Source organism: Labeo rohita, chromosome 18 (genome assembly GCF_022985175.1).
Source record: "Labeo rohita strain BAU-BD-2019 chromosome 18, IGBB_LRoh.1.0, whole genome shotgun sequence".
Classification (NCBI taxonomy): domain Eukaryota; kingdom Metazoa; phylum Chordata; class Actinopteri; order Cypriniformes; family Cyprinidae; genus Labeo; species Labeo rohita.
The window spans coordinates 12,467,520-12,490,985 of NC_066886.1; the positions used below are offsets into that span (position 1 = coordinate 12,467,520).

At 35.3% G+C, this 23,466-nt stretch overlaps 3 protein-coding genes across 4 annotated transcripts in view; 2 read left to right on the forward strand and 1 right to left on the reverse strand.

Annotated features, from left to right (window-relative positions):
• The first annotated feature begins 378 nt into the window (after window positions 1-378).
• On the forward strand, window positions 379-16,896 carry smad3b (SMAD family member 3b). Of its 2 annotated transcripts, XM_051134766.1 has the most exons (10): window positions 379-524; window positions 638-804; window positions 8,631-8,824; window positions 8,912-9,037; window positions 9,984-10,058; window positions 10,138-10,188; window positions 13,401-13,613; window positions 13,714-13,851; window positions 14,002-14,146; window positions 15,899-16,896. In XM_051134766.1, exons 3-10 carry the CDS (start codon window positions 8,767-8,769, stop codon window positions 16,020-16,022), a joined length of 930 nt encoding a protein of 309 aa, XP_050990723.1. In that variant the 5' UTR covers window positions 379-524; window positions 638-804; window positions 8,631-8,766; the 3' UTR covers window positions 16,023-16,896. The 2 variants fall into 2 exon arrangements, with proteins under 2 accessions (XP_050990723.1, XP_050990722.1); XM_051134765.1 differs by having other exon boundaries at window positions 407-804.
• A 1,738-nt stretch (window positions 16,897-18,634) lies between these two features.
• On the reverse strand, window positions 18,635-23,033 carry aagab (alpha and gamma adaptin binding protein). The gene is made up of 10 exons (XM_051134767.1): window positions 22,836-23,033; window positions 22,036-22,226; window positions 21,859-21,955; window positions 21,686-21,775; window positions 21,526-21,609; window positions 21,365-21,444; window positions 20,591-20,681; window positions 20,311-20,415; window positions 19,898-19,947; window positions 18,635-19,307 (listed from the first exon to the last, which is right to left on the reverse strand). The coding sequence occupies exons 1-10, from the start codon at window positions 22,927-22,929 to the stop codon at window positions 19,230-19,232; spliced, it is 960 nt and encodes a 319-aa protein (XP_050990724.1). The 5' UTR covers window positions 22,930-23,033; the 3' UTR covers window positions 18,635-19,229.
• The window catches only part of iqch (IQ motif containing H), a 36,663-nt gene continuing 36,201 nt past the window's right edge, over window positions 23,005-23,466 (forward strand). The window contains exon 1 of the mRNA XM_051134764.1: window positions 23,005-23,366. Coding sequence (XP_050990721.1) covers window positions 23,316-23,366 — 51 coding nt within the window. The 5' untranslated portion in view covers window positions 23,005-23,315. The remainder of the gene's footprint in view (window positions 23,367-23,466) is intronic.

Genomic DNA, 23,466 nt, shown 5'->3' on the forward strand with positions numbered 1-23,466 from the left:
TATATATACATACATACATACATACACACACACACATATATATATATATATATATATATATATATTTTTTTTTTTTTTTTTAAATAATGTTTCTGATGTTTGGATCAAATAAATGCAGGCTTGGTGAGAAGAGACTTTTTTAAAAACATTAAAAATCTTACTGTTCAAAAACTTGGTACTGTATATTATATTTACACTGGTAGTGTAAATATTTAATTCATTTCAAAACTGACATTAAAAGTATTATATCTTATTTTGCCTAATGAATGAATGAATGTTAGGAACACAATGGATATGAATGTTTTTATTTCTAAAATCTCTTAAGTCTAAACTAAAGAGTAGGAGTAGCTGAGTAGGAGGAGGTGGTGGAGGAGGAGGGGCGGGTCTAGACAGCGCTGCGTCTCGCTGGATTTCATCTGTGTGCGGTTCACTTTTCACAGACCTGAGGGGCTGAACAGCATCCGGCAATATGACTCTATGGGCTTAACAAACTTTCTATTCTTTTTGATCTGGCCATTTAACAGGTTAATCGACGCTGCGTCTTTAAAAGCATAGGACTGTGATAAGGAATATATTCGGAGCTGTTTTTGATTTACTAAAGATGTCTATATTACCTTTCACGCCTCCGATTGTAAAGAGACTGTTGGGCTGGAAGAAGGGCGAACAGAACGGACAGGAGGAGAAATGGTGTGAGAAGGCAGTGAAGAGTCTGGTGAAGAAGTTAAAGAAGACAGGACAGCTGGAGGAGTTGGAGAAGGCCATCACCACCCAGAATATTAACACCAAATGCATCACTATACCGAGGTACATACTCTAGGCTGTGTTATAAAACACAGTGAGCTGCCTACCTAGACGGCATTTGGGCATCAAATGCGCAAATTCGATTTCCAAACATGGTGTCTAGGTAGACAGCTCACTAGATATTTGAGACACATTCATATACAACTAAGAACTGTGAAGCTAACGCTGCTAACTAGCGAAAACCAGCAGATATTCTTATTATAACAAGCTTTTCTAACACTGGTTAAATTGGTAATGTGTTGTTGAGCACTCTGTCCAATTGTTTATGGTGTTTAGTCAGTAAACCAGCTTAATGTTTTTGACAATTACACATGAGTACGCGCGTAAGTTGACTAGCTTGCTAAAGCCGTTTTTGCTTTGCGTTGTCGCTTTCAGCGTCAAATCTATTACATTATCTTGAGAATAAAAATGTTTTGGTTAGTATTATAATATGAAGTTACCACGTAAAACAGTCTCGGTTTGCTAGCATTCATACAAGCAGTTGTTAGCTAGCCGGACTATGACAACTGTTCATATGGTGGAAAATACTCGTTACTTTTAACTGTTGAGTTGGTTTTGAAAGCTTATATGGATGACCATAAACTTCACCCATCTGTATTCATAACAGACAGACATTTTAAACGGCTGCGATAAAGTTAAACGTTCAGGCTCGTATAAGTGAATAAAATGCCAAACAACTGTGTGCCAAGCTAAGCTGTTATATAACAGTCTGCGATATCTGGGGCAGACTGGGGCTGTTTTGACAAATATTAAATTTGATAGTATTTATCTAAGTTACAGTTTACAGATCAAACCATATTAGTGTATGAAATTAATTATCAGTAATGTTAGAACCAGTGTTAACACCATTCAGTGAATAGTCAGTGGATAGGTTAATAAATGTCTGAACAAATCATTGCAACTAGTGGATGTATTGTTCTGTAAAATGTCATTTTACAAATACTGGTTAAATTACATTCTGTATTGTGTATTTTAGCAGTGTTATTAAATTTGTCAGTGAATCGGTGTACTGTGCCTTGGATGGTGGTGATGGAGGAGAGTAAAGCTTGTTATATCATAACCACTGTGTCGCTATATCCAACTGTACTCAGGACATTTTGTCATGGGTAAAAGGATTTGGAGAATTAGTAGCCCTACAGATGAAAACACAAAGCCTTTGTGGCTTGGTGTACAGCGATATGCATAATTTTACTTGGTAATATCAAGTATTAAATGCAGAGTATGTCATTTTTATTTAATAATTTAAATTTATTAATGGCAAGATACAACTGAAGAATCAAATTGAGTTTGCTAAATATGTCATGCAGCACAATAATAATTGGAAGCCACCCTCCCATTATTACTAATGATGTCAGACAGTCCATACAGGTCTGTTCCAACCGATAAATGGGTGAGAAACGGGTCACTCTCAATGGGAATCCCCTGGTGACTAACATAGTGTTAATAAATAGCCGTGATATCAGCAAGCGGCATTTGAGCATGGGGTTACATACTTGAGCACGTAAGTGCATGCCTTACCATCTGTGTAGTTCCGAGTGGAGAATTTAGTCTGGGAAAATCTGTATCGGTTCGCATCTTTGAGATGCAGATTTGGAGAAATTCAGATTTGGAGAAATTTCCCATTACATCACTTGCTCACCAGTGGATCCTCTGCAGTGAATGGGTGCCGTCAGAATGATGAAACAGCTGATAAAAACATCACAGTAATCCACAAGCAATCCACGTGATTCCAGTCCATCAGTTGACATTTTGTGAAGTGAATAGCTCTGTGCTACTGGATAAAATGCAAGTCCATAATCCAAAATGATGCTTCCTCACTGTTTTGGACTGTTTTCACTTTTAAACAGTGTGCATATTTCTCTCCTAAATCAGACGAGATGATTTCCTCACTGGAGAAAGCGATATTATGGATAGAGGACTTTTATTTTAGCTGGAAGCAACAGTTTGACGTTTAAAACATCTTAATGATGGATTTGTTTATTACGAACAAACAGCTTTTTGCTTCACAAGACATCGGTTGATAGACTGGAGCCATGTTTTTATCAGCTGTTTAGACTCTCATTTTGACGGCACCCATTCACTGCAGAGGATCCATTGCGAGTGATTTAGTGCTAACTTTCTCCGATTCTTTACCAGTGAAGAAACTAATCTATATCTTGGATGAGCTGATGGTGAGTAGATTTTCAGCAAATTTATTTATTTATTAATTTATTTTTGGTAAATCATCCAAAAAAACATTAGCCCGAATTTTCTTTAAAAAATACTAGGCAAAATATTTTAAATTAGACAATGTGAAACTAAAGTGAACAATATGTTTTCAAATTTAGAGCATCTCAGTTAAGACACAATTCTTGAGAACTGTTGAGACCACTAACGAGGTCTTCCAAGTCACTTTTTGGAAAAAAGTGTCTAGCACTGTGATGGCATCAAATATATATTTGTGAACCTGGACCACAAAACCAATCATAAGGGTCAATTTTATGAAATTGACTGTTGAGTATTTGATTTATACATTAAAGCTGAATAAATAAGCTTTCAAGTGATGTATGGTTTGCTAGGATAGGACAATATTTGGCCGAGATACAACTATTTGAAAATCTGTAATCTGAGGGTGCAAAAAAATCAAAATATTGCTCTAAATATTGAGAAAGTTGTCCAAATGAAGTTCTTACCAATGCATATTATAAATCATTATAGTCATACAATTAAGTTTTGATATATTTACAGTAGGAAATTGACAAAATAAGATTTTTACTTAATATCCTAATGATTTTTGGCGTAAAAGAAAAATCTATAATTTTGACCCATACAATGTATTTTTGGCTATTGCTACAAATATACCCATGCTACTTAAGACTGGTTTTGTAGTCCAGTGTCACATTTATCATTGTTTTACTTCTCTAGGACTTGCATTCTTTGCTGTCTCTGTTCTGGTAATTGTGATTTGCACAGTATGTGCTTTGTCAGAATCCTGAGTTAGTTTATTTAAAAAAAAAGTGTGACAGGATCATACTGTGCCTGAGATGAGCACTTGTGTTGTTGACTTTCAGCATTCTACAGTTTGACCACATACATCCTGCCTGTTTTAAAGGAGCTTTCACACAGGAAATTAATGTTTATGCTTCTTCGCTGCATCTCTTGTCTTCACTGCTTTGTCAAGCAACCCATTTCATGACGAAACCTATAAGCAGATCTCCACAAAACTCAGTTCACACACTTGCACTCAGACAGACTTTCTCTGTACTTTAAACATGGCTGAGAGTGTGTTTATTCAATACACTATGTGGCATGGTTATTCAGAGATCAAGAATGCAAGTGCAAGGTCTGGAGGAGGGCGTGGGCTGTTCCCTGTGTTGTGGTTGGCGTTACTGGTTTGAATATACTCAACTGTCATACATTCTGTGAGGTCCTGATGGTCCCTACACTAATTTGCCTTCTGTTCTTTTAGATTAAATCTTACTTGCATTAGTGGCTATCTGGGTGGCAAGGAGAAGACTGCACATCTGTGCAACAGAACAAGAGCAGCAAATGATCACCTGCTCACAGGCTCTGAGTTTCTGAGGTTACACTACTTCCTGCTCCACTCGCTTATTCAAACAGAGCACAGATATTTTGAGAGCCTCTAACCAAAGCAAAACAGGCTAACGGCTGAAAATGTCTTTTAATAAAAGGCTATTATCTAAGTGTACATTTAAAACATAAGAAGGCATTCAAATAAATAAATAAATGATATAATATATCATTTCTGATTTGTCTCTTGGAAAATTTAGCACAATAAATTGTAAATAGATACAATTTCCCTAAATAGATTAGTCAACAGCATGCCAATTCAGTGGCAAAACCAGTTAGAATTGAGGTCAGGGGGCTCTTAGGGGCCGTGATGATGGCTAATGGATTTAGTGTGACTCCACAGATGTGGATTGTTTGAGATATGTGGGAGAGTAGACAACAAACACTGGTGCTCAAAAAGGAAACCTGAGGTTATTGGTGAGCCACACGCACACGTCTTCCCTCCTCAGATCTCTCCGATACCCTTTTTATTTTAATTTTTATTTACTTGTTGATTTCTGGTTTCTGTGACTCCAGTGTTGATTTTAGCATGTCAGTGTGTTTGTGTATAGGAGGGGGTGGGATAAAAAGACGGCTGCTCTTGGCTTTGACAGAAGGGTGAATGAGTTCTGCTGTGTGTGACTTTCAGGTCAGTCTGGGGGTCAGTTTGACTTGAACAGAAGGAATTGAAATTGTGTGTCTGTTTTCGCCTGAGCTGTGCCTGGGACTCTGGGAGACTCCAGGACTTTCCTTTGTTTCCGTGGACTGAGTCAGACAATGGGATAGTCTGTCTTTGTCACGTTTGCAAACTCACAGAAGGTCTGGTCAACAGCGTTTTGCGTCTGATTTCTGATTGTGGATTCAATGTGTGTGCAGTTGGCTAACTGTGATTGTGGTGTAGTTGTTGAATGAGCAAATTAAAGGAATAGTTCACCCAAAAATGAAAATTCTAATGACTCACCCTCATGTTGTTCCCAAACCTGTAAGTCCTTCGTTCATCTTCGGAACACAAATTAAGATATTTTTGATGAAATCTGAGTGCTTTCTGACCCTGCATAGACAGCAACGCAACTATAACGTTCAAGGCCTAGAAAGGTAGTAAGGACATTGTTAAAATAGTCCATGTGACATCAGTGGTTCAACCGTAATGTTACGAAGCTATGATCTATACTTTTTTTTTTTTTGTGTGCAAAGAAAACAAAAATAATGACTTCATTTAACAGTTTCATCTTTTCTGTGTCAGTGGAAAGTCCATCATTCTTAGTTCTTTGTCTGTATATTCTAGTTCATATAAATAAGGCTTGGCAAAAAATTGCAAGTCATCCTCTCTGTGAAAATTTTCAGACATGTTTATGAAGACTTCTATGTTTTATGTACAGCGTACAACATCTTGTGCTTTTAAACAAGGCATAGCGCATCTGGGTTCTACATCAGTGCCAGCTCCTGTGTTAGTATTTTTGAGATATCTCATACGCAGCCAGTCAAAAGTTTTTGAACCATAAGATTTTTAATGTGTTTTTTTTTTTTTTTTCTGCTCACCAAACCTGCATTTATTTGGTCCAAAGTACAGCAAAAACAGTAAAATTCTGAAATATTTTTACTATTTAAAGTAGCTGCTTTCTGTTTGAATATATTTTAAAATGTAATTTATTCCTGATTTCAAACTGAATTTTTAGCATCATTACTTAAGTCACATGATCCTCAAGAATTCATTCTAATATTCTGTAATATTATAATGTTGAAAAAAGCTGAGTAGAATATTTACTGGTTTCTTTGATAAATAGAAAGTTCAGAAGAACAGCATTTATCTGAAATAGAAATCTTTTGTAACATTATAAATGTCTTTATCATCACTTTTGATCAATTTAAAGCATCCTTGCTAAATAATAGTATAAAAAATTATACAGACTCTAAGCTTTTGAATGCTATAGTGTATAATGTTACAAAAGCATTTTATTACAAATAAATGCTGATGGATCTTTCTATCTAAAAAATGTACTCAACTGTTTTAAATATGGATAATAATAATAATGATAAAAAAGTTACTTGAACAGCAAATAAGCATATTAGAATGATTTTTTGAAAGAGAATGTGACACTGAAGACTGGAGCAGTGATGCTGAAAATGTAGCTTTGATCACAGGAATAAATTACATTTTAAAATATATTTAAATAGAAAGCAATTTTTTTTAATTAGTAATAATATTTCACATTTTTTATTTGCTGTATTTTGAATCAAATAAATGCAGGCTTGTTGAGCAGAAGAGAATCCTTTAAAAAACATTAAAAAACTTTTGACTGGTAGAGTATGTCAAAACATTTTATGATAAATCACACATTGTTCTATAGAAATTTGCATCCACCAGTATAAAAACCCAGATCAGTCAACCCCTACTTTTAAGTACTACTACTTAAAGCTGAATTTACAAACATATTACATAAAAGACGATAGGCAGCACATTAGTTTCTGGGTTAGTATTTTTGTTCTGTCTGGCAAATGTGGACGTCATCTGTTCCTAATGGATATTTCTAGTGCAGAATGCTGGCATTCATTCTGCTGGTGCATAGCTGAATGAATAGGTAAACATTAGACTGGAAAAGTGTGCAGGCGCTCGTCTCAGTCTGCTGTCTGCTCTGCCTTTCCCCTCTTTCTGAACTCAAGCCTGGTATTTCCTCTAAATTCACTCACTCGCTTTCTCTGTTCATCTTGTCGAGTCCCCTGAGTCTGAGCTTTTTTTTTTTAAGAATTAGGATAATCCCAATGTAGGGTGAAAATGCATTAATGCGTTGAAATTCATTAGCAATGGCTGTCAATGATGCATAGACCACAATAGCATGAGAATGATTCATGTTTTTCTGTGGCTTTCTCTTCGCACAGCCGGTGACCTCTTCCTCTGTATTAAAATAAGGCCTGATTCACTTTCCACTAAATGAGGCTCTTGCACCATTTGAGTATCACGACTTCTGCGAAAAATGAATGATTGACCCAGTGCAAGCCTATTAAAAGACTCACAGGGGAAGATTTATTGGGCTTTCATGTTAATTACATTGTACATTAGTGAAATCAGGTACATTATGTTTTAGAAACAGTGTGGTTATAACATTTTAACTTATTATTCTTCAGTTTAATATGTGACCCTGGACCACAAAACCAGTCAAAGGGTACATTTTTTGAAACAGAAATGTATACATCATCTGAAAGCCGATAAATAAGCTTTCCATTGATGTATGGTTTGTAAGGATAGGACAATATTTGGCTGATTTGAAAATCTGGAATCTGAGGGTGCAAAAATAAATTAAAATACGTTGGCGCCGATAGTCTTGTAGGCAGTGTGCCGTCATACAGCGACGTTGCGCTACGGGCGTCCCGAGTTCGAATCCTGGCTCGAGGACCTTTCCCGATCTGGCCCCCTTCTCTCTCCTCCACTCTGATCTGTCCTATCACAATAAAGGCAAAAAAGCCAAAAATAAATAAAAAAATGTAATATTGAGAAAATCGCCTTGAAAGTATCCAAGTGAAGTTCCTAGCAATGCATATTACATCAAATATTAAGTTTTGATATATTGTAAATGTCCCACTGTAAATATATCTTCATGGAGCATCATGTTTACCTAACATCCTAATGATTTGTGGCATAAAAGAAAAAACAATTCTTTTTTGGCTATTGCGACAAATATATCCGTCCTACTTATGACTGGTTTTGTGGTCTAGGGTCACGTATTATAACTCACTGTTTATTTTCAATTATTATTTTCACATAAGAACTGCTTCAGTTTAGTGATTTTGTGATCAAATGACTTAGGGCTGTAGCTATCGATTATTTTAGTAATCGAGTATTCTACCGATTATTCTATCGATTAATCGAGTAATCGGATATGAAGTCATTTTTCTTTATTAAAGAGAAATACTAAATATACAAGAGAAAATAAGATAGGCTTCTTAAAATCTTTTCTAAAGTAATGTGAAATTGATTTTTACTTGAGGAATCATTTCAGCCCTAAAATGACTCATTACACGGATTCAAACCAATAATATTTAAGAGAGAATATAAAAAGAGTCTTTTGACTGATTTAATAATAAGAATCAGCTCATAAGAGTCATTTATTATTGAACTGGACTTTCCTAGTCATGCTGTATGTTTATTGTTTGGCAGAAGAGCTGCAGATCAATCTATCAGCTAATATTTTCTCTCAATAGCTTTAAAGGTTGAATGGTTCTTATGTTAATTGGTAACTTTTATCGAACGGGTTGTTTCATTGTTTCCTGAACTGTTTATGCAGGTCTCTGGATGGCCGATTGCAGGTATCTCACAGAAAAGGCCTTCCCCATGTGATCTACTGCCGGCTGTGGCGCTGGCCTGACCTGCAGTCTCACCACGAGCTGCGTGCTGTAGACTTGTGCGAGTTTGCCTTCCACATGAAGAAGGACGAGGTGTGTGTGAACCCTTACCACTACCAGCGTGTAGAGACACCAGGTAAGCCTCTAGTTATTCAAAGACTGTTTGCTTCCATAATCAGTTTTGTGTATGAAACTAATTTTTTTTTCTTTTGTGTGTGTTCAGTTTTGCCTCCAGTCCTGGTTCCTCGGCATGCCGACATCCCCACAGATTTCCCTCCGCTGGATGATTTCATCCCCGAGAACACCATATTCCCAGCGGGCATTGAGCCTCCGAGCAACTATATACCGGGTAAAAACATGTTTTCTGTTTTCTCGCTGAAAATCACACATTAACTTTCACCCAGACATGCCCTCAGGACTACACAAAACAGGCATTACTCACTCTAACACACTCACACGCTGGTTCACAGACACATCTGCTTGAGTTTATTTTGTCGTGTCTTTGTCAAAATCAGAGTGTTTAGTCTGGCGTCTTAACAAAATTGGCAAAGAGAATAAGACAAGGAGAGATCAAAGTGCTGATCTCATGACCGGTAGCATCAAAATGAGGCTTAGGAGTGGCGGCGTTAAAAGTGTTTCACATGATTTGAGTCAAAGAATTCCTCTTTTCAGGTAGACCTTCTCACTATACGACACATTTACAGTATGGCATTTGAGTAAATTGCGTCAGAAATCCAAGCACATACAGTACTACAAAGATTTTTTTTTAAGACTTCCAAGTTTTCATTCTGCTCTTGACTGAATCACTTCTGTATCTTTAAAGAGATGGTCCACCCAAAAAAGAAATCTCAGTCTTTAATTACTCAACCTTACGTCGTTCCAAACCCATAAGACCTTTGTTCATCTTCGGAACTGAAATTAAGATATATATTAAGAAGACGCATTCAAGGTCCGGAAGGGTAGTAAGGACATTGTTAAAATAGTCTGTGTGACATCAGTGGTTCAACCTAATGTTATGAAGCTATGAGAATACTTTTCGTGTGCAAAGAAAACAAAAATAACCACTTTATTCAACAATTTCTATAAGTTTGAAGTAGGATTGTGGTTATATCATCCACCACTAGTATCTACACAAGTTTAACTTTAATACAGTTTCAGTCTCTGGTACCCCTGTATCGATTGATACTCAAGGCTATAAATAAATGGCCAACACACCAAAAACTGTGTTTCAGTATGTGTTCATTTAAGTGTGTGGTTCATAATAATAAATGTCTCATTTATGTTTTATGTTCTAGAAACCCCTCCTCCAGGCTACCTAAGTGAGGATGGGGAAACCAGCGACCACCAGATGAACCACAGCATGGACACAGGTTAGAGACCTGAAATTGCAAGTTGTTGCTATTAAATACCTAAAAAAATGTGTTTACACTGCTCTAATTCTATTTTTAGGCTCCCCAAACCTTTCACCCAACCCTGTCTCTCCTGCAAACAACAACCTAGGTAAGAACAGACATTTATTCATAATGTTTCACAGCCAAAGAATCCACTTTATTCTTCGATGTGGAAGTAAGCCTATGGGTGAGACTTCGGTTCATTAGCCACTATAGGGAAATAATGAGAAGAATAATAACGTGCAGTAAATGGTAAAACTGCACTAGGAAGCAGTGTGCTCATAATTAAGATAGTACATTAAAATAATAAGGTAAGACCAATTTGCAATATCAAGCAGGAAGACGAGCTGTTTTGTACAGCTAAAAATAGCTGGATGCGCATGAGACCGGAAGCCCCACCCATAAAATTTACAAATGGCTGCGCCCACTTTTACAGGAAAAATAAGGTGGATATGTATTCATAAAGATCCCAGATTGTCTGATGGATATAGATTATCAAACATTCCTACACATCTACTCATTCTTTACATGTGGAAAATAGTAATAGTAAAGTTTTCAAATACATAAAATTACACTAATGTGTTCGTATAGGTCTTGTAGATGCTATCTTATATTGAGAATGTTTTAAAGTTGCCACCTTTTGGAAAGCTTAGGCTTTCCTGTCGCCACCTTTTTGCCTTTCACGTGTGGCTGCAGTTTGTTTCGTGCAAACAGTTATCACTAAAGATGTTTGTTGTGATGGGAACCATGCAGAGTCTGATTTCTGTGAGTGCTCCACCCTACTGTGAGTTTAATCTGGATGGATTATCTCAGACATATCTCCAGAATGTTTTTCTGCCTGCCTGGTCCTGTGTGAGGTGATTTAGTGAGAACGGAAGTCGGCTTCAGTGAGTCCATGAGGAAAGATTAGGATGTGTCACTGCCGGTAAAGCACATGAGTAATGACATCAGCATCCTGTACTATCCTCATTAAATGTGTGTGCTTTTTTTAAACATGTATTATTTTATTATTACCCCATAGCGGTTTAAATCATTTAGCCATTGCACACAGATATAACTGTTACATTTTCAAAAACAGCTAGATCGGGTGATTGTCTGAACAGCTAGTCACATTAAGAAGTGTAATAATGTTGGCGCCAGTCAAATACTTTTATTAGAAATAAAAGTAAATGGCTACAACAAACATTGAGATGCGTGCACGCATATTCCTCTTATGCGTAGACCTGAAAAGTTAGATCATAGTGGGAAAGCACAAAAAAAGTTTTCAGTATCACTTCATCAGTGTTTATGGAATTTACACTACCATTTGGGGTTGGTAAGGTTTTTTTGTGTTTTTGAAGAAAGTCAATGATTTGTAATATTATTACAGTTAAAAGAACTGTTTTCTGTTTTAATGTATTTTAAAATATGATTTATTCCTGTGATTTAAAAAAAAAATTAATTACTCCAAACTTCATTGTCACATGATTCTTCAGAAATCATTCTAAAATGTGACCCTGGACCACAAAATCAGTCTTAAGTAGCACAGGTATATTTGTAGCAATAGCCAAAAATACATTGTATGGGTCAAAATTATCGTTTTTATGCCAAAACTTATTAGGATATTAAGTAAAGATCATGTTCCATAAAGACATTTTGTAAATTTTCTATCATAAATACTTCAAAACTTAATTTTTGATTAGTATTATGCATTGCTAAAAACTTTATTTGGGCAACTTTAAAGGTTATTTTCTCAATATTTAGATTTTTTTTTGCCCTCAGATTCCAGATATTCAAATGGTTGTATCTCTGCCATGTATTGTCCTATCCTAACAAACCATACATCAATTTAAAACTTATTTATTCAGCGAAATGAAAATTTATTTATTTCAGTGATGTATACATTTTAATTGAAAAAAAATTGACCCTTATGACTGGTTGTATGGTCCAGGGTCACATATGATTTAGTGCTCAAGAAACAGTTCTTTATATTATCAGTGGTAAAAACAGTTGTGCTGCTTAATATTTTTGTGGAATCAGTTCTACATGTTTTTAAGGGTTATTTGATGAATAGAAAGAACAGGATTTATTAAAAATAATCATTTGGTTATATTGTACATGTGTTTACTGACACATTGAATTAATAGAATGCAGCCTTGCTAAATAAAAAAGTATTAATTTCTTTCAAAAAATATTACAAACCCTATTAGTCTACATGTGTGTATCCTATAAATGTAAATTTATAAATCTTATTTAAATTATATTTAAATTGTTAAACAAAGTAAATAACCTAATTTTGAAAAAAATATATATATAAAAATATATATATTTAAAAATAAATATTGGCTCTAATATAATAAAATATACACCAACAATTATTATTCACATATATATATATATATATATATATATATATATAATTTTTTTTTTTTCTTTAGTAGTTTTACTACAGGACACTGTAGTTCGTTTATGTATGTGAGGATAGTAAAATAATGTAAACTGTGACATATTATACCCAAAAATTCTTCATACAGTGGACTACCAGTAAAATTTATCAAAATTTGGCACCCAAAAAATTATTCAGATACTTTGATCTGTCCAACTGTTTTTTCTTTAATTGCTAATGCGACCTTTTGACACCACAGACTGAACAAGATTAAGCATTGCCTGGTAATTGCACAACAAAGTATTGATAGTTGTGAAAATATTGTCATACTAACATGGTTGATTGTAATCCATTACATACCTTTCTATCAAAGTTATCTGGCATTATCAAGATAATTTTGTTCTGACACAGTTCTGAGTTCTTGTCATATTTGATTACCATTTTCTAAACTGTAGCAAATAAACTGTGATAATGTGAGAAATGTTAAAGGTGTCTGAATAAATTTTGATATGCTAAATTACTCAACCCATCGCTGAATGGTGTTGGAGGTTAGTTCTCTCTTTGCGTCACAGTAAACCATGTGTCATACTAGTTAGTGAGCCTCTGTCCCAGATTTTGCCTCTTAGCTGTACAAGAGGAAACCTCATATAAAAGAATCCTTTGTTTCTGTCCTCTTAGTCAGCCCAGGGTAATGTAATAATAATAATATCCTGTCACTGGGTTGTTCTATCTTTGCAAAGACACCAGGAGGCCCTGTAGTAAAAATAACAAATAACCACTTTCACATGAACAGCCTGCTGTTTTCAAAGGGCCACATTCTGTCACAATGTGGCACACTGATTTTACACCAGAATCCAAAGTCCAGAGCTTTTCCTGTTCTTTCACACTTTATCTTTGTTCTGCAGTTGTTTTGTAACTCTGATCCTTTCTCATGCTCATTTATGTGTGTGTTTTAGATCTGCAGCCGGTAACATATTGTGAATCCGCATTTTGGTGCTCGATTTCCTACTACGAGCTGAATCAGCGTGTGGGTGAGACTTTCCACGCCTCGCAACCGTCTCTGACCGTAGACGGCTTTACGGACCCCTCTAATGCAGAGCGCTTCTGTCTGGGCCTGCTATCCAACGTCAATCGCAATGCAGCTGTGGAGCTGACGCGTAGACACATTGGTACGTTCAGCTCACATTTAATTAAAAAAAAAAAAAAAAAAGTATTTGAATTAGAGGTTTTAAAATCAACTGAATGTTTAATCTCATAATGTTTCCACAGGCCGAGGTGTGCGTTTGTATTACATCGGCGGTGAGGTGTTTGCTGAATGTCTGAGCGACAGTGCTATTTTCGTCCAGAGTCCGAACTGTAACCAGCGGTATGGCTGGCACCCCGCCACAGTATGTAAGATACCTCCAGGTGAGTCAGCCCGTCTGTATACTGCCTGTGTATATACGTCCTATGAGTCACTCAAGCATGTTCCTAGTGTCAGACTTACTCATTCTGTTTCATAGAAGCACTCAAGCTTATATATATGCATGTGTGTGTTTGCTTCTGAATTCTTTGTAGGCTGTAATCTGAAGATCTTCAATAATCAGGAGTTTGCAGCTCTGTTGGCCCAATCTGTGAATCAGGGGTTCGAAGCTGTTTACCAGCTGACCCGCATGTGCACCATTCGCATGAGTTTCGTCAAAGGCTGGGGGGCAGAATACAGGTAAAGCAAGACAGAAAGCATATACATTACCATTTAAAAGACTGAAATTAGTAAGGTTTTTTTTTTCTTCATTTCGAAAGAAATTAATACTTACCCAGATAGCACATGTGGAAAGCACCTGCTCCTGGAAAGCGTCTGTAAGATATCAGTTTTACATGCATTCTAAATCATAAAGATCTTAAAGGCATTTGACATCTGATAGGAAACTTCCCATGGACATTGCAGATGAGCAAACAATCAAAAAAATACGTCTTGCAGATGTAAAAGCAGACATCAATTAGACATCTCCGAGATGTACCTGTGCTATCAGGGTATATAATGGATATATTTTTTTTGTCCTGCAGAATATATATGTGTTCCTATTATTATAGTATATATTCTATCTATTATCTATGCTGTACACTACTGTTAAAAAGTGTGGGATTAAGTACGTTTTTTTTTTTTTTTTTTTTTTTTGGAAAAAAATTATACTTTTATATATATATATAATGTTGCATTTATTTAATTAAAAAAAAAAGGGAAAAAAACGTAATATCGTGAAAAAGTATTACAATTTAAAATAATGGTTTTCTATTTTAATATATTGTATAATATAATTTATTATTTTGATGCAGTGCTGAATTTTTATTATACATTACTCTAGTCTTCAGTGTCACATGATCCTTCAGAAATTATTAACAATATGCTGATGAATGTTGGAAACAGGTTTTGCTGCTTAATTTTTTTTGGAACCTATGATACTTTTTTTCAGGATTCTTTGATTAATAAAAAGTTAAAAAGAGCAGTGATTATTCAGATAGAAATATTTTCAAACAATGTAAGCCTTTACCATCCCTTTTTATTAATTTAACACATCCTGGCTCAAAAATATATATGTATTAATTTCTTTAAAAAAAAAAATTACAGACAATGGAAATTAGAAAAGATTTCTTCTTTAAATAAATACTGTTCTTTTTTTTTTTTTCATCAAATAATCCTGAAGGATCACGTGACACTAAAGACTGGAGTAATGATGATGAAAATGCAGCTTTTCATCACAAAAATAAATTATCCTTTAAAGTAAATTAAAATAATAAACCATTATTTTAAATTGCAATAATATTTAATATTACTGTTCAAATAAATGCAGCTTTGATGAGCATAAGAGACTTCTATAAAAAACAAAAACAAAAGTATATATATTATATATGTATGTATGCGTGGATGTGTGACCCTGGACCAAAAAAAGCACAAATATATTTGTAGCAATAGCCAACAATACATTGTTTTCCTACCGTAAACATATCAAAACTTTTTGATTAGTAATATGCATTGCTAAGAACATAATTTGGACAACTTTAAAGGTGATTTTTTTTTAATATTTGTAGTTTTTTACAATTTTTTTGCAACGTCAGATTTCAGATTTTTAAATAGTTGTATCTTGGCCAAATATTGTCCTATTCAGCTTTGAGATTATGTATAAATTTGTATAAAATTGACCCTAATTATTGCAACTTATCGCTTATGCAAAGGTAAAATCTGCTTTTCTAAATCGGTTTTGTTTATAACTGCAGCACTTTCAAAAGTATTCTGAATATTAAAAACAAATGCACAAATGGCTTTTAATCACTATATATCTGTGACAGTAGCACACAAAAAGCTAATGCCTGCCCTTGATTATGTAAAACAGATATTCCTGGCTGGTGTGTAGTTTGTTAAAAATGCTCGGCAGGCATTGAAGTACATTAGTGACCCAGATTGTCCTTCCTGCAGGCGGCAGACAGTGACCAGCACCCCCTGCTGGATAGAGCTGCATCTCAACGGCCCCCTGCAGTGGCTGGACAAGGTGCTCACTCAGATGGGCTCTCCGAACCTCCGCTGCTCCAGCGTGTCATAGGACAAACCCTCAGCCCGTTTCATATAACCATACTCTTCTAATGACATCCTCTACTGCTGCTGAATGCCAAGCAAACAAACCTATCAAAACCAAGGACGGGGGAGACAAACACCTGCTGGACTCCTCAGAGTGTCACTTTATCATTTACAGATCCTAATACTTTGCTGTGGGCAAAAATAGACACGTACAGTTGAAGCACTTTGAACAATGACACTCACGGAGCGTGGATGAGTTTAAAAATGAGGTATTTTCCTCATTGTGAATTTAAATGTGATCATGAAATTTTTTGTTTTGATCTGAAGGTATTAGAATCATGGGCTCGGAATATGATTGATTAAATCATAGACATCCTCATAAGGGGGCCTCAAAGTTTCCACCACCTTCAGTGAAGGGTCTTGTGTGAACTTTTACAATATGTTAGCCTGAAGCTACTGCTTCTGAAAGCTGTTTGTGTGTAGCTGTGCTCAAGTAAATTGCACTGCGCTGGACAGGTCAATATACAACGCGACTGCCGTTGGTCCCATATGCACGGTCGACTGGGTTTGTATACACTACCAGTCAAAAGTTTTTGAACAGTAAGATTTTTAATGTTTTTAAAGAAGTCTCTTCTGCTCTCCAAGCCTCAGTTTATTTGATCCAAAATACAGCAAAAGCAGCAATAATGTGAAATATTTTTACTATTTAAAATAACTGCTTTCTATTTTAATATATTTTAAAATGTAATTTATTCCTGTGTTCAAAGCTAAATTTTCAGCATCATTACTTCAGTCTTCAGTGTCACATGATCCTTCAGAAATCATTCTAATGCTGATTTGCTGTTCAAGAAACTTTTTTTTAATCAATATTTAAAACAGCTGAGTATTTTTTTTTTTTTTTTTTTTTTTTAGGATTCTTTGATAAATCGAAAGATCCGAAAATCTGCATTTATTTGAAGTATATCTAAAAAAAAAAAAAAAAAAAAAAAAAAAAATATATATATATATATATATATATATATATATATATATATATATATATAAATAAATTGTAGAAATTAATACTTTTAAAAAGTATAAAAGTAAGAATGAAGTATTCAAATTCCATCAAAGAAACCTGAGAAAATTCTACTCGGCTGTTTTTAACATCATAAATATTTTTTGAGCAGCAAATCAGAATATTAGAATGATTTCTGAAGGATCATGTGACTGGATAATGATGCTAAAAATTCAGCTTTTAAATCACAGGAATAACTATATTCAAATAGAAAAGTGTTATTTTAAACAGTAAAAATATTTCAGAATTGTACTGTTTTTGCTGTACTTTGGATCAAATAAATGCAGGCTTGGTGAGCAGAAGAGACTTTAAAAGAAAAAAAAATCTTTTGACTGTTAGTGTACTTCTGACAGGAACTGAGTGTGTAGAATTGTAACAGAGGTACTTAGCCTTGATTCAGAAAAGCACTTGTTTGGTTTGTGAAAAAGGAAATTTGTCAGTGACAAATTCTAGTAGCTAATAGTGCTATTTTATTTCTTGAAATTGATGGTTACTGTTTGAATTTTGCTCAACAAAGACATTTTGTATTAAGTATTTTTGCATTATAAACCGAATGGAGATCGCAAAAGTATATTTTTACTGCAGCCCTAGAGTATTGTAATTAAGATCACTGTCATGTTACATAGATATAAAATTAAAAATGGTCACATTATTACATTTTTACAAAATTTTGACTGTTGTTAATTAATGTGGTGATGTTACACAGCATGTCTTTCACCCAACTGCACAAAAAATTCCCAGAACAATGGTAAATGTGACCACACCATTAGTCATCAGTTTTTTTTTTCTTTTCAGCAGTCTTGATTTCATTGATTCTGTTGTTCATGATTGGAGCACCAAAGGGATGTCTCGAACTCAGGACTGTCAATCCATTCTGATTTTTGAGCTCTTGAACTCACGTAACAGCATTTCATGTATCTACTACTCTGTTTTACTGTCAGTGATTTGTGAGTGGGTAAAAAATGATTTTAAGTTATTTTTCACCGAAAAATGGAAGGCAAGTACTGCTGGCAGCTCTTGGAATGCTTGTATTTTATGTAAAAAAATGATATCACTGAGAATAGTGCAAACGGCTAGATTTTTATGTGGACCCTTTTCTCATCAGGTTATTTGTTAGTATTGACAACTAACTCAATGCATGAATCAGCAGTCCAAAAGCATGTTTCTCATTGTATTGGCTGATGTCTGGTCAAGGAATAACTTCTGAATCACTGATCATGAAAATCCTGACAATCTCTGCTTGATTTTAAAAATCAAACTGATGTTTCATTGAACAACTGATGCTTGTGTTTGATTCCTCCAAGCTATAAATCTTTATCTGTGACTCAACAGGGCCAAACCACACAGTTGGACTGTTGGTTTTATTTAGATTTGTGCTCTTTGCTGGAATATCGCTTGTATCCTGTTTATTTTCTTGCACTCTTGGTTTGCAAATACAACATTCTTTGTCTTAGTGTCAGTAATTTCATTCATCTTCTGAAATTGGTGCTTAGTTCTTGTTTTCCCTGAATTTCCTTTTTGCTTTTCCATAACGTTTACTTTTCTTGCATTCACTGTCATATTGACTTTTGTTATGTAAGTTTTAATAATAAAATGTTTTAAGAGCATCATTTTAAGACTTTTTTTTTTTTTACAGTATGTAAAGAATAGTTTCATGATGTCAAATGTATTTGACAAATGTATTTCTAAAAACCATCAAAACTTATTCGACAGATCATTTTTTTAATTGATGAAGAGCTAATGACATGCACAAGCATAGTCCGTAACTGTGACTTACATCGGAAAAATAAAAGTTTAAAAACAATCCACTTTTGTCAGCTCATCCGTCATTTGATTTATAACTCTTTTGACAGAACCATAGGCTTCATCCTTGTATGTCGCCGCAGACTTGCACTGACACCACCAGAGAACAGGCAAGATAACAATCTCGCCTCCTGCGACCCGTCCCATGGCTCTCAGATTACAATGTTTGAAGCCAAAAGCCCATAATGACTCTGTACTGCTTGATTGAGGTGTTGGACACTGATATTATAGTAACAGCAGTATCTTGAATATCTCACTTGCTGTTTTTGCCCACATTCTTCCATGTTTCTCGGGCGGGACAGGACTGGGCTGGGCTGATTTGGGATGACTGGGGGATTAAAGGGTGGGCTGAGTATCAACAGTGGAAGCTGGTTAACTCTCCTCCCCTGATGACAAGCCATCAATCTCATCCTGGTCTCCACCAATAGCCATCCAGAATGCTTTAGCAACCTGATTGAGGGTAATTTGATTGTTAGTGCAACATTCGGATTTAAAAAATTAGCATTAGTATTGAAGGGATAGTTGACCCAAAAATGAAAAATCTGTTATTAATTACTCACCCTCATGTCGTTCCAAACCCGTGAGACCTTCGTTTAGCTTTGGAACACAAATTAAGATATTTTTGATAAAATCTGGGCATTTTCTGACCCTGCATAGACAGCAACGCAACTGACACGTTCAAGGCCCAGAAAGTTAGTAAGGACATTGTTAAAGAAGTTTTTATTCATGTTGTTATTTTAGTTTTCTATGCGCAGAAAAAGGATTCTTGTAGCTTTATAACATTACAGGTGAACAACCGCTGTCACATGGACTATTGCAACAATGTCCTTGCTACCTTTCTGGGCCATGAATGTGTCAGTTACGTTACTGTCTATACAGGGTCAGAAAGCTCTTGGATTTCATCAGAAATATCTTAATTTGTCTTCCGAAGATGAACGAAGGTCTTACAGGTTTGGAACAACATGAGGGTGAGTAATTAATTACAGAATTTTTATTTTTGGTTGATCTCTTTAAATGAGATAATATTAAAGGTATGTTACCTTTTCTGCGTGTACTTTCCTCTGTTCATGTGGCAATGAAGAGGCCTTGTCTACAAGTAAGAGTTTTAAGCATATACTAAATGTTATTTGTAAAAACAGGTCTTCACTTTTAAGTTTCGATAAATTATTTTAAGAAATATCTTTATATATTAAAAGATTAAAAAATATTTTATTTAACAAGAACATTTAAATTATCACATTAAAAATCTTGAAAATAAAAGTACCACAGTTTCCACCACAACATTATGCACCAAATTCAGCCTGGCCTTTACAGGGATAAATAACATTCTAAAATATATTCAAATAAAGAACCTTTAAAGGTTATGAGGTTAATCTGTAAAACTATGTCATGATATTTCTGTTTTTACCGTATTCTTAATATTAAAAAAAATGCAAAAAAGGGGTCTTTCTACCTTTCATCTCTTTCAACTTTGTAAAGAGTCGCTCAAAATTCTCCACATCTGCATCTCCAGCTGTTAGGTTAGCCAACTCTTGTATGTCAATGTCAATCATGGGATCTGTAACAAATTAGCAAAGATTTCACTGAAAACACTGCACAGAAGTACTTTCAACTACGTATTTGAACAACAGCTTGTTCTGTTTGTACTTAAAACACTAATGTCCTATTTTATCATATCATTAAGTTAACTCAAATGGAGTACAAATACATTGCCCCTTAACAAAAGCACTTACCGACTGCTGTATCTACTGCGTTATTCTGGTTATTCTCTGCTCTCTGGCTCTCAGTGCCTTCATCTGTACTGTTTGATGGGGAATGAGAGGACTATAGCGAGAAAAAATTGTCTGTTAGAATGTACAAATCTCAATTTCAAAAAAACTGACCCTTATGACTTGTTTTGTAGTCAGGGGTCACATTTTAACATTAGTATTAAAGGAATAGTTTACCTAAAAATGAAAATCCTGTTAGTAATTACTCCCCCTCATGTCGTTGCATATTTGTTAGACCTTTGTTCATTTTTTTTTTTTTTTTTTAAAGATTTATTTTTGGCATTATTAGGACAGGACAGATCAGAATGGACAGGAAGCGAAGTGGGAGAGAGACAGGGGACGGGATTGGGAAAGGTCCTCGAGTCAGGATTCGAACACAGGACGCCTGTAGCACAACGGCACTGTATGTTTTGATAAAATCCAAGAGCTTTCTGACCTTTACTAAGAAGAAATTGTCAAATAAAGTCGTTATTTTAGGAATGTCCTTACTACCTTTCTATGCCTTGAACGTGTCAGTTCTGTTGCTGTCTACGCATGGTCAGAAAGCTCTCTGGTTTAATCTAAAATATCTCAATTTGTGTCCTCAGATAACCGAAGGCCTTACAGGCTTGGAACGACATGAGGGTAAGCAATTAATGACAGAATTTTAATTTTTGGGTAAGCTATCCCTTTAAGACACTTCTGTAAATAATGTTCATCTACATACATTAAAAAGCAGCACAATTAAAAAAGGCTAACCAGTGTCTCTTGACTGGGTCGTGGGTTGTTGTGATGAGAGGCCACCAGGCTGCTCATTAGCCCAAATCCTTGACTGTGTTCTGAGAAGAACATATAATAATTAAAGGGAAAGTTAATGAACATAGCTCTGTACATTTCCCATTAGGACAGTACAGACTCACCATCTTTCATCTCGACGCTGGACCACACATTGGCGTTGAGCGCCTGAACGATTCTTTTTACTCCAGTGGACTCTGGAAAGTCATCTGTGGGGTACATAAAAGACTGTAAACAAAATGTTTCACGTGCATAATCATGACTAAACTTTGTTTTCTTTCTCACCATCTTCATCAGGTAGATCTTGAGGGTTGAGCTCTACTAATTCAAATGCGTGAGCCAGACACCACTGCTGGGCCTCCTGTTTGCTAACACCTGCAAGGGCATATTTACACCAAACTTAGCAAAAAACTCCATATGTTGCATTCAAACCACTGAAAAAGAAGTAGCAAACACACCACTGTCACATGCATGGTCACACACTAGGATCAGCACTTCTGGAGCCAAATCCTCTACTACTGATAACCAGGAGTTGACACTGTTCAGACCATCTTTCTGAAACACAAAAAGAGTTGAATCAAGGCACAAGCACTAAATGGTGAATTTATTAAATGATCAATATGTTAATAACTCACAGCTTTGCTGTCAAAGTAAACAATGAACGCTTGCATAGACCGGGCAACCTCTGTATTCATGTCAAATGGACTTGAAACGACACATAAGCTGACGTTTGCCGTGTAGTACTTGTTGTTGATTGTCCATGGATACCAAGAAACTCTTTCCTCTATTTTGGTAGCCTGAGGTAGTGATTCTGAACCCAGAATCTCTGAAATAAAATATATTAAAACTGTTATTGGCCAAGTGAAAACAAACTAAAGCTCAATACCACCGCCTGCTGGTCACAAAGAATCACTAGATTTAAAAAATAGTATATTTCCCCCCTAAAACGTTCTAAAAATAAAGCACTAAATTATGTATTAGAATTAAAAATGGATATATCAAATGTGCCAGTCTATATATTGCACACTTATTATGTATTATAGCCCTGCATCAAGAATATATATGTAAAAATAACAGCGTCAGTAATGATTCACATTATGTCCAGCGATTAGAAAACCAATATAAGAGATAAACACGTAAACTGTAACTTTTACAAAACACCACGTTACATGAAATCAGCAAAAAGCCAGATAAAGAATTAACTATTAAGTCGACAGATGGACAGTCTTCACATAAAATATTGCTTTTATGCTATCGTTACACAAAACATTACTGCACTGTATATTTTATGCGATTAATAATGAAACCGTTATCGCTATCAAAACAATTTTGATCTGTATTTAAGAGGCAGCACAATGACATTTCTTGTTGACAGCTAACGTTAGCATAGCATCAAGGCTAACGAGTGTAGAATATATTCCCCCCTTCTACTCACGTCTAATGAGCTCCTCTTCTTTAAAGCTGGGGTCACAACTTGTGACTAAGATACAAGGCAGGGTAGGTACTTCATCTCCTTGATCATCTGCCATTTTAAGCGTTTGGACAATTAAAAACAGCTACTAATGAAAGTTAGCACGTTAGCAGCAGCTGTCAACCACCTCCAGAAACCTTTCACCTCTAACCCCAACTTACTTCCGTGTCTGCGCAAGCGTGTGTGTGTTAGAAAATCTAAAGTTTAGTAAGAGTTAAAGCTTTCTAATGAACAGCTATAGAAACAGTGATACACACACTGATTAAAAACGAAATGGTAATAATAACAAACAATACTGGTCTGACTGTGTTTATTAATGGAGACTGTACTGTCGTACGCGTCATGTTGCCATAGTTACAGTCAGACGTTTGTTTAGAAAAATATAAAGACTTGGAGCGAAGCTAGAAAAGCTCAGATGTGACCTGAATTATTTAGTAGAAAGAAATGGCCGAGGTCCTTAAAAATAAAGATGAAGTTGGGCATATTTTAGTACAGGTAATGTGCTCAAGTAACGTTATAAAATAATATGAAAGAAGGCTTGACAACAACTGTTGACGTTTTAATTACTTTGAAACTATGCTAGTTGCATTATATA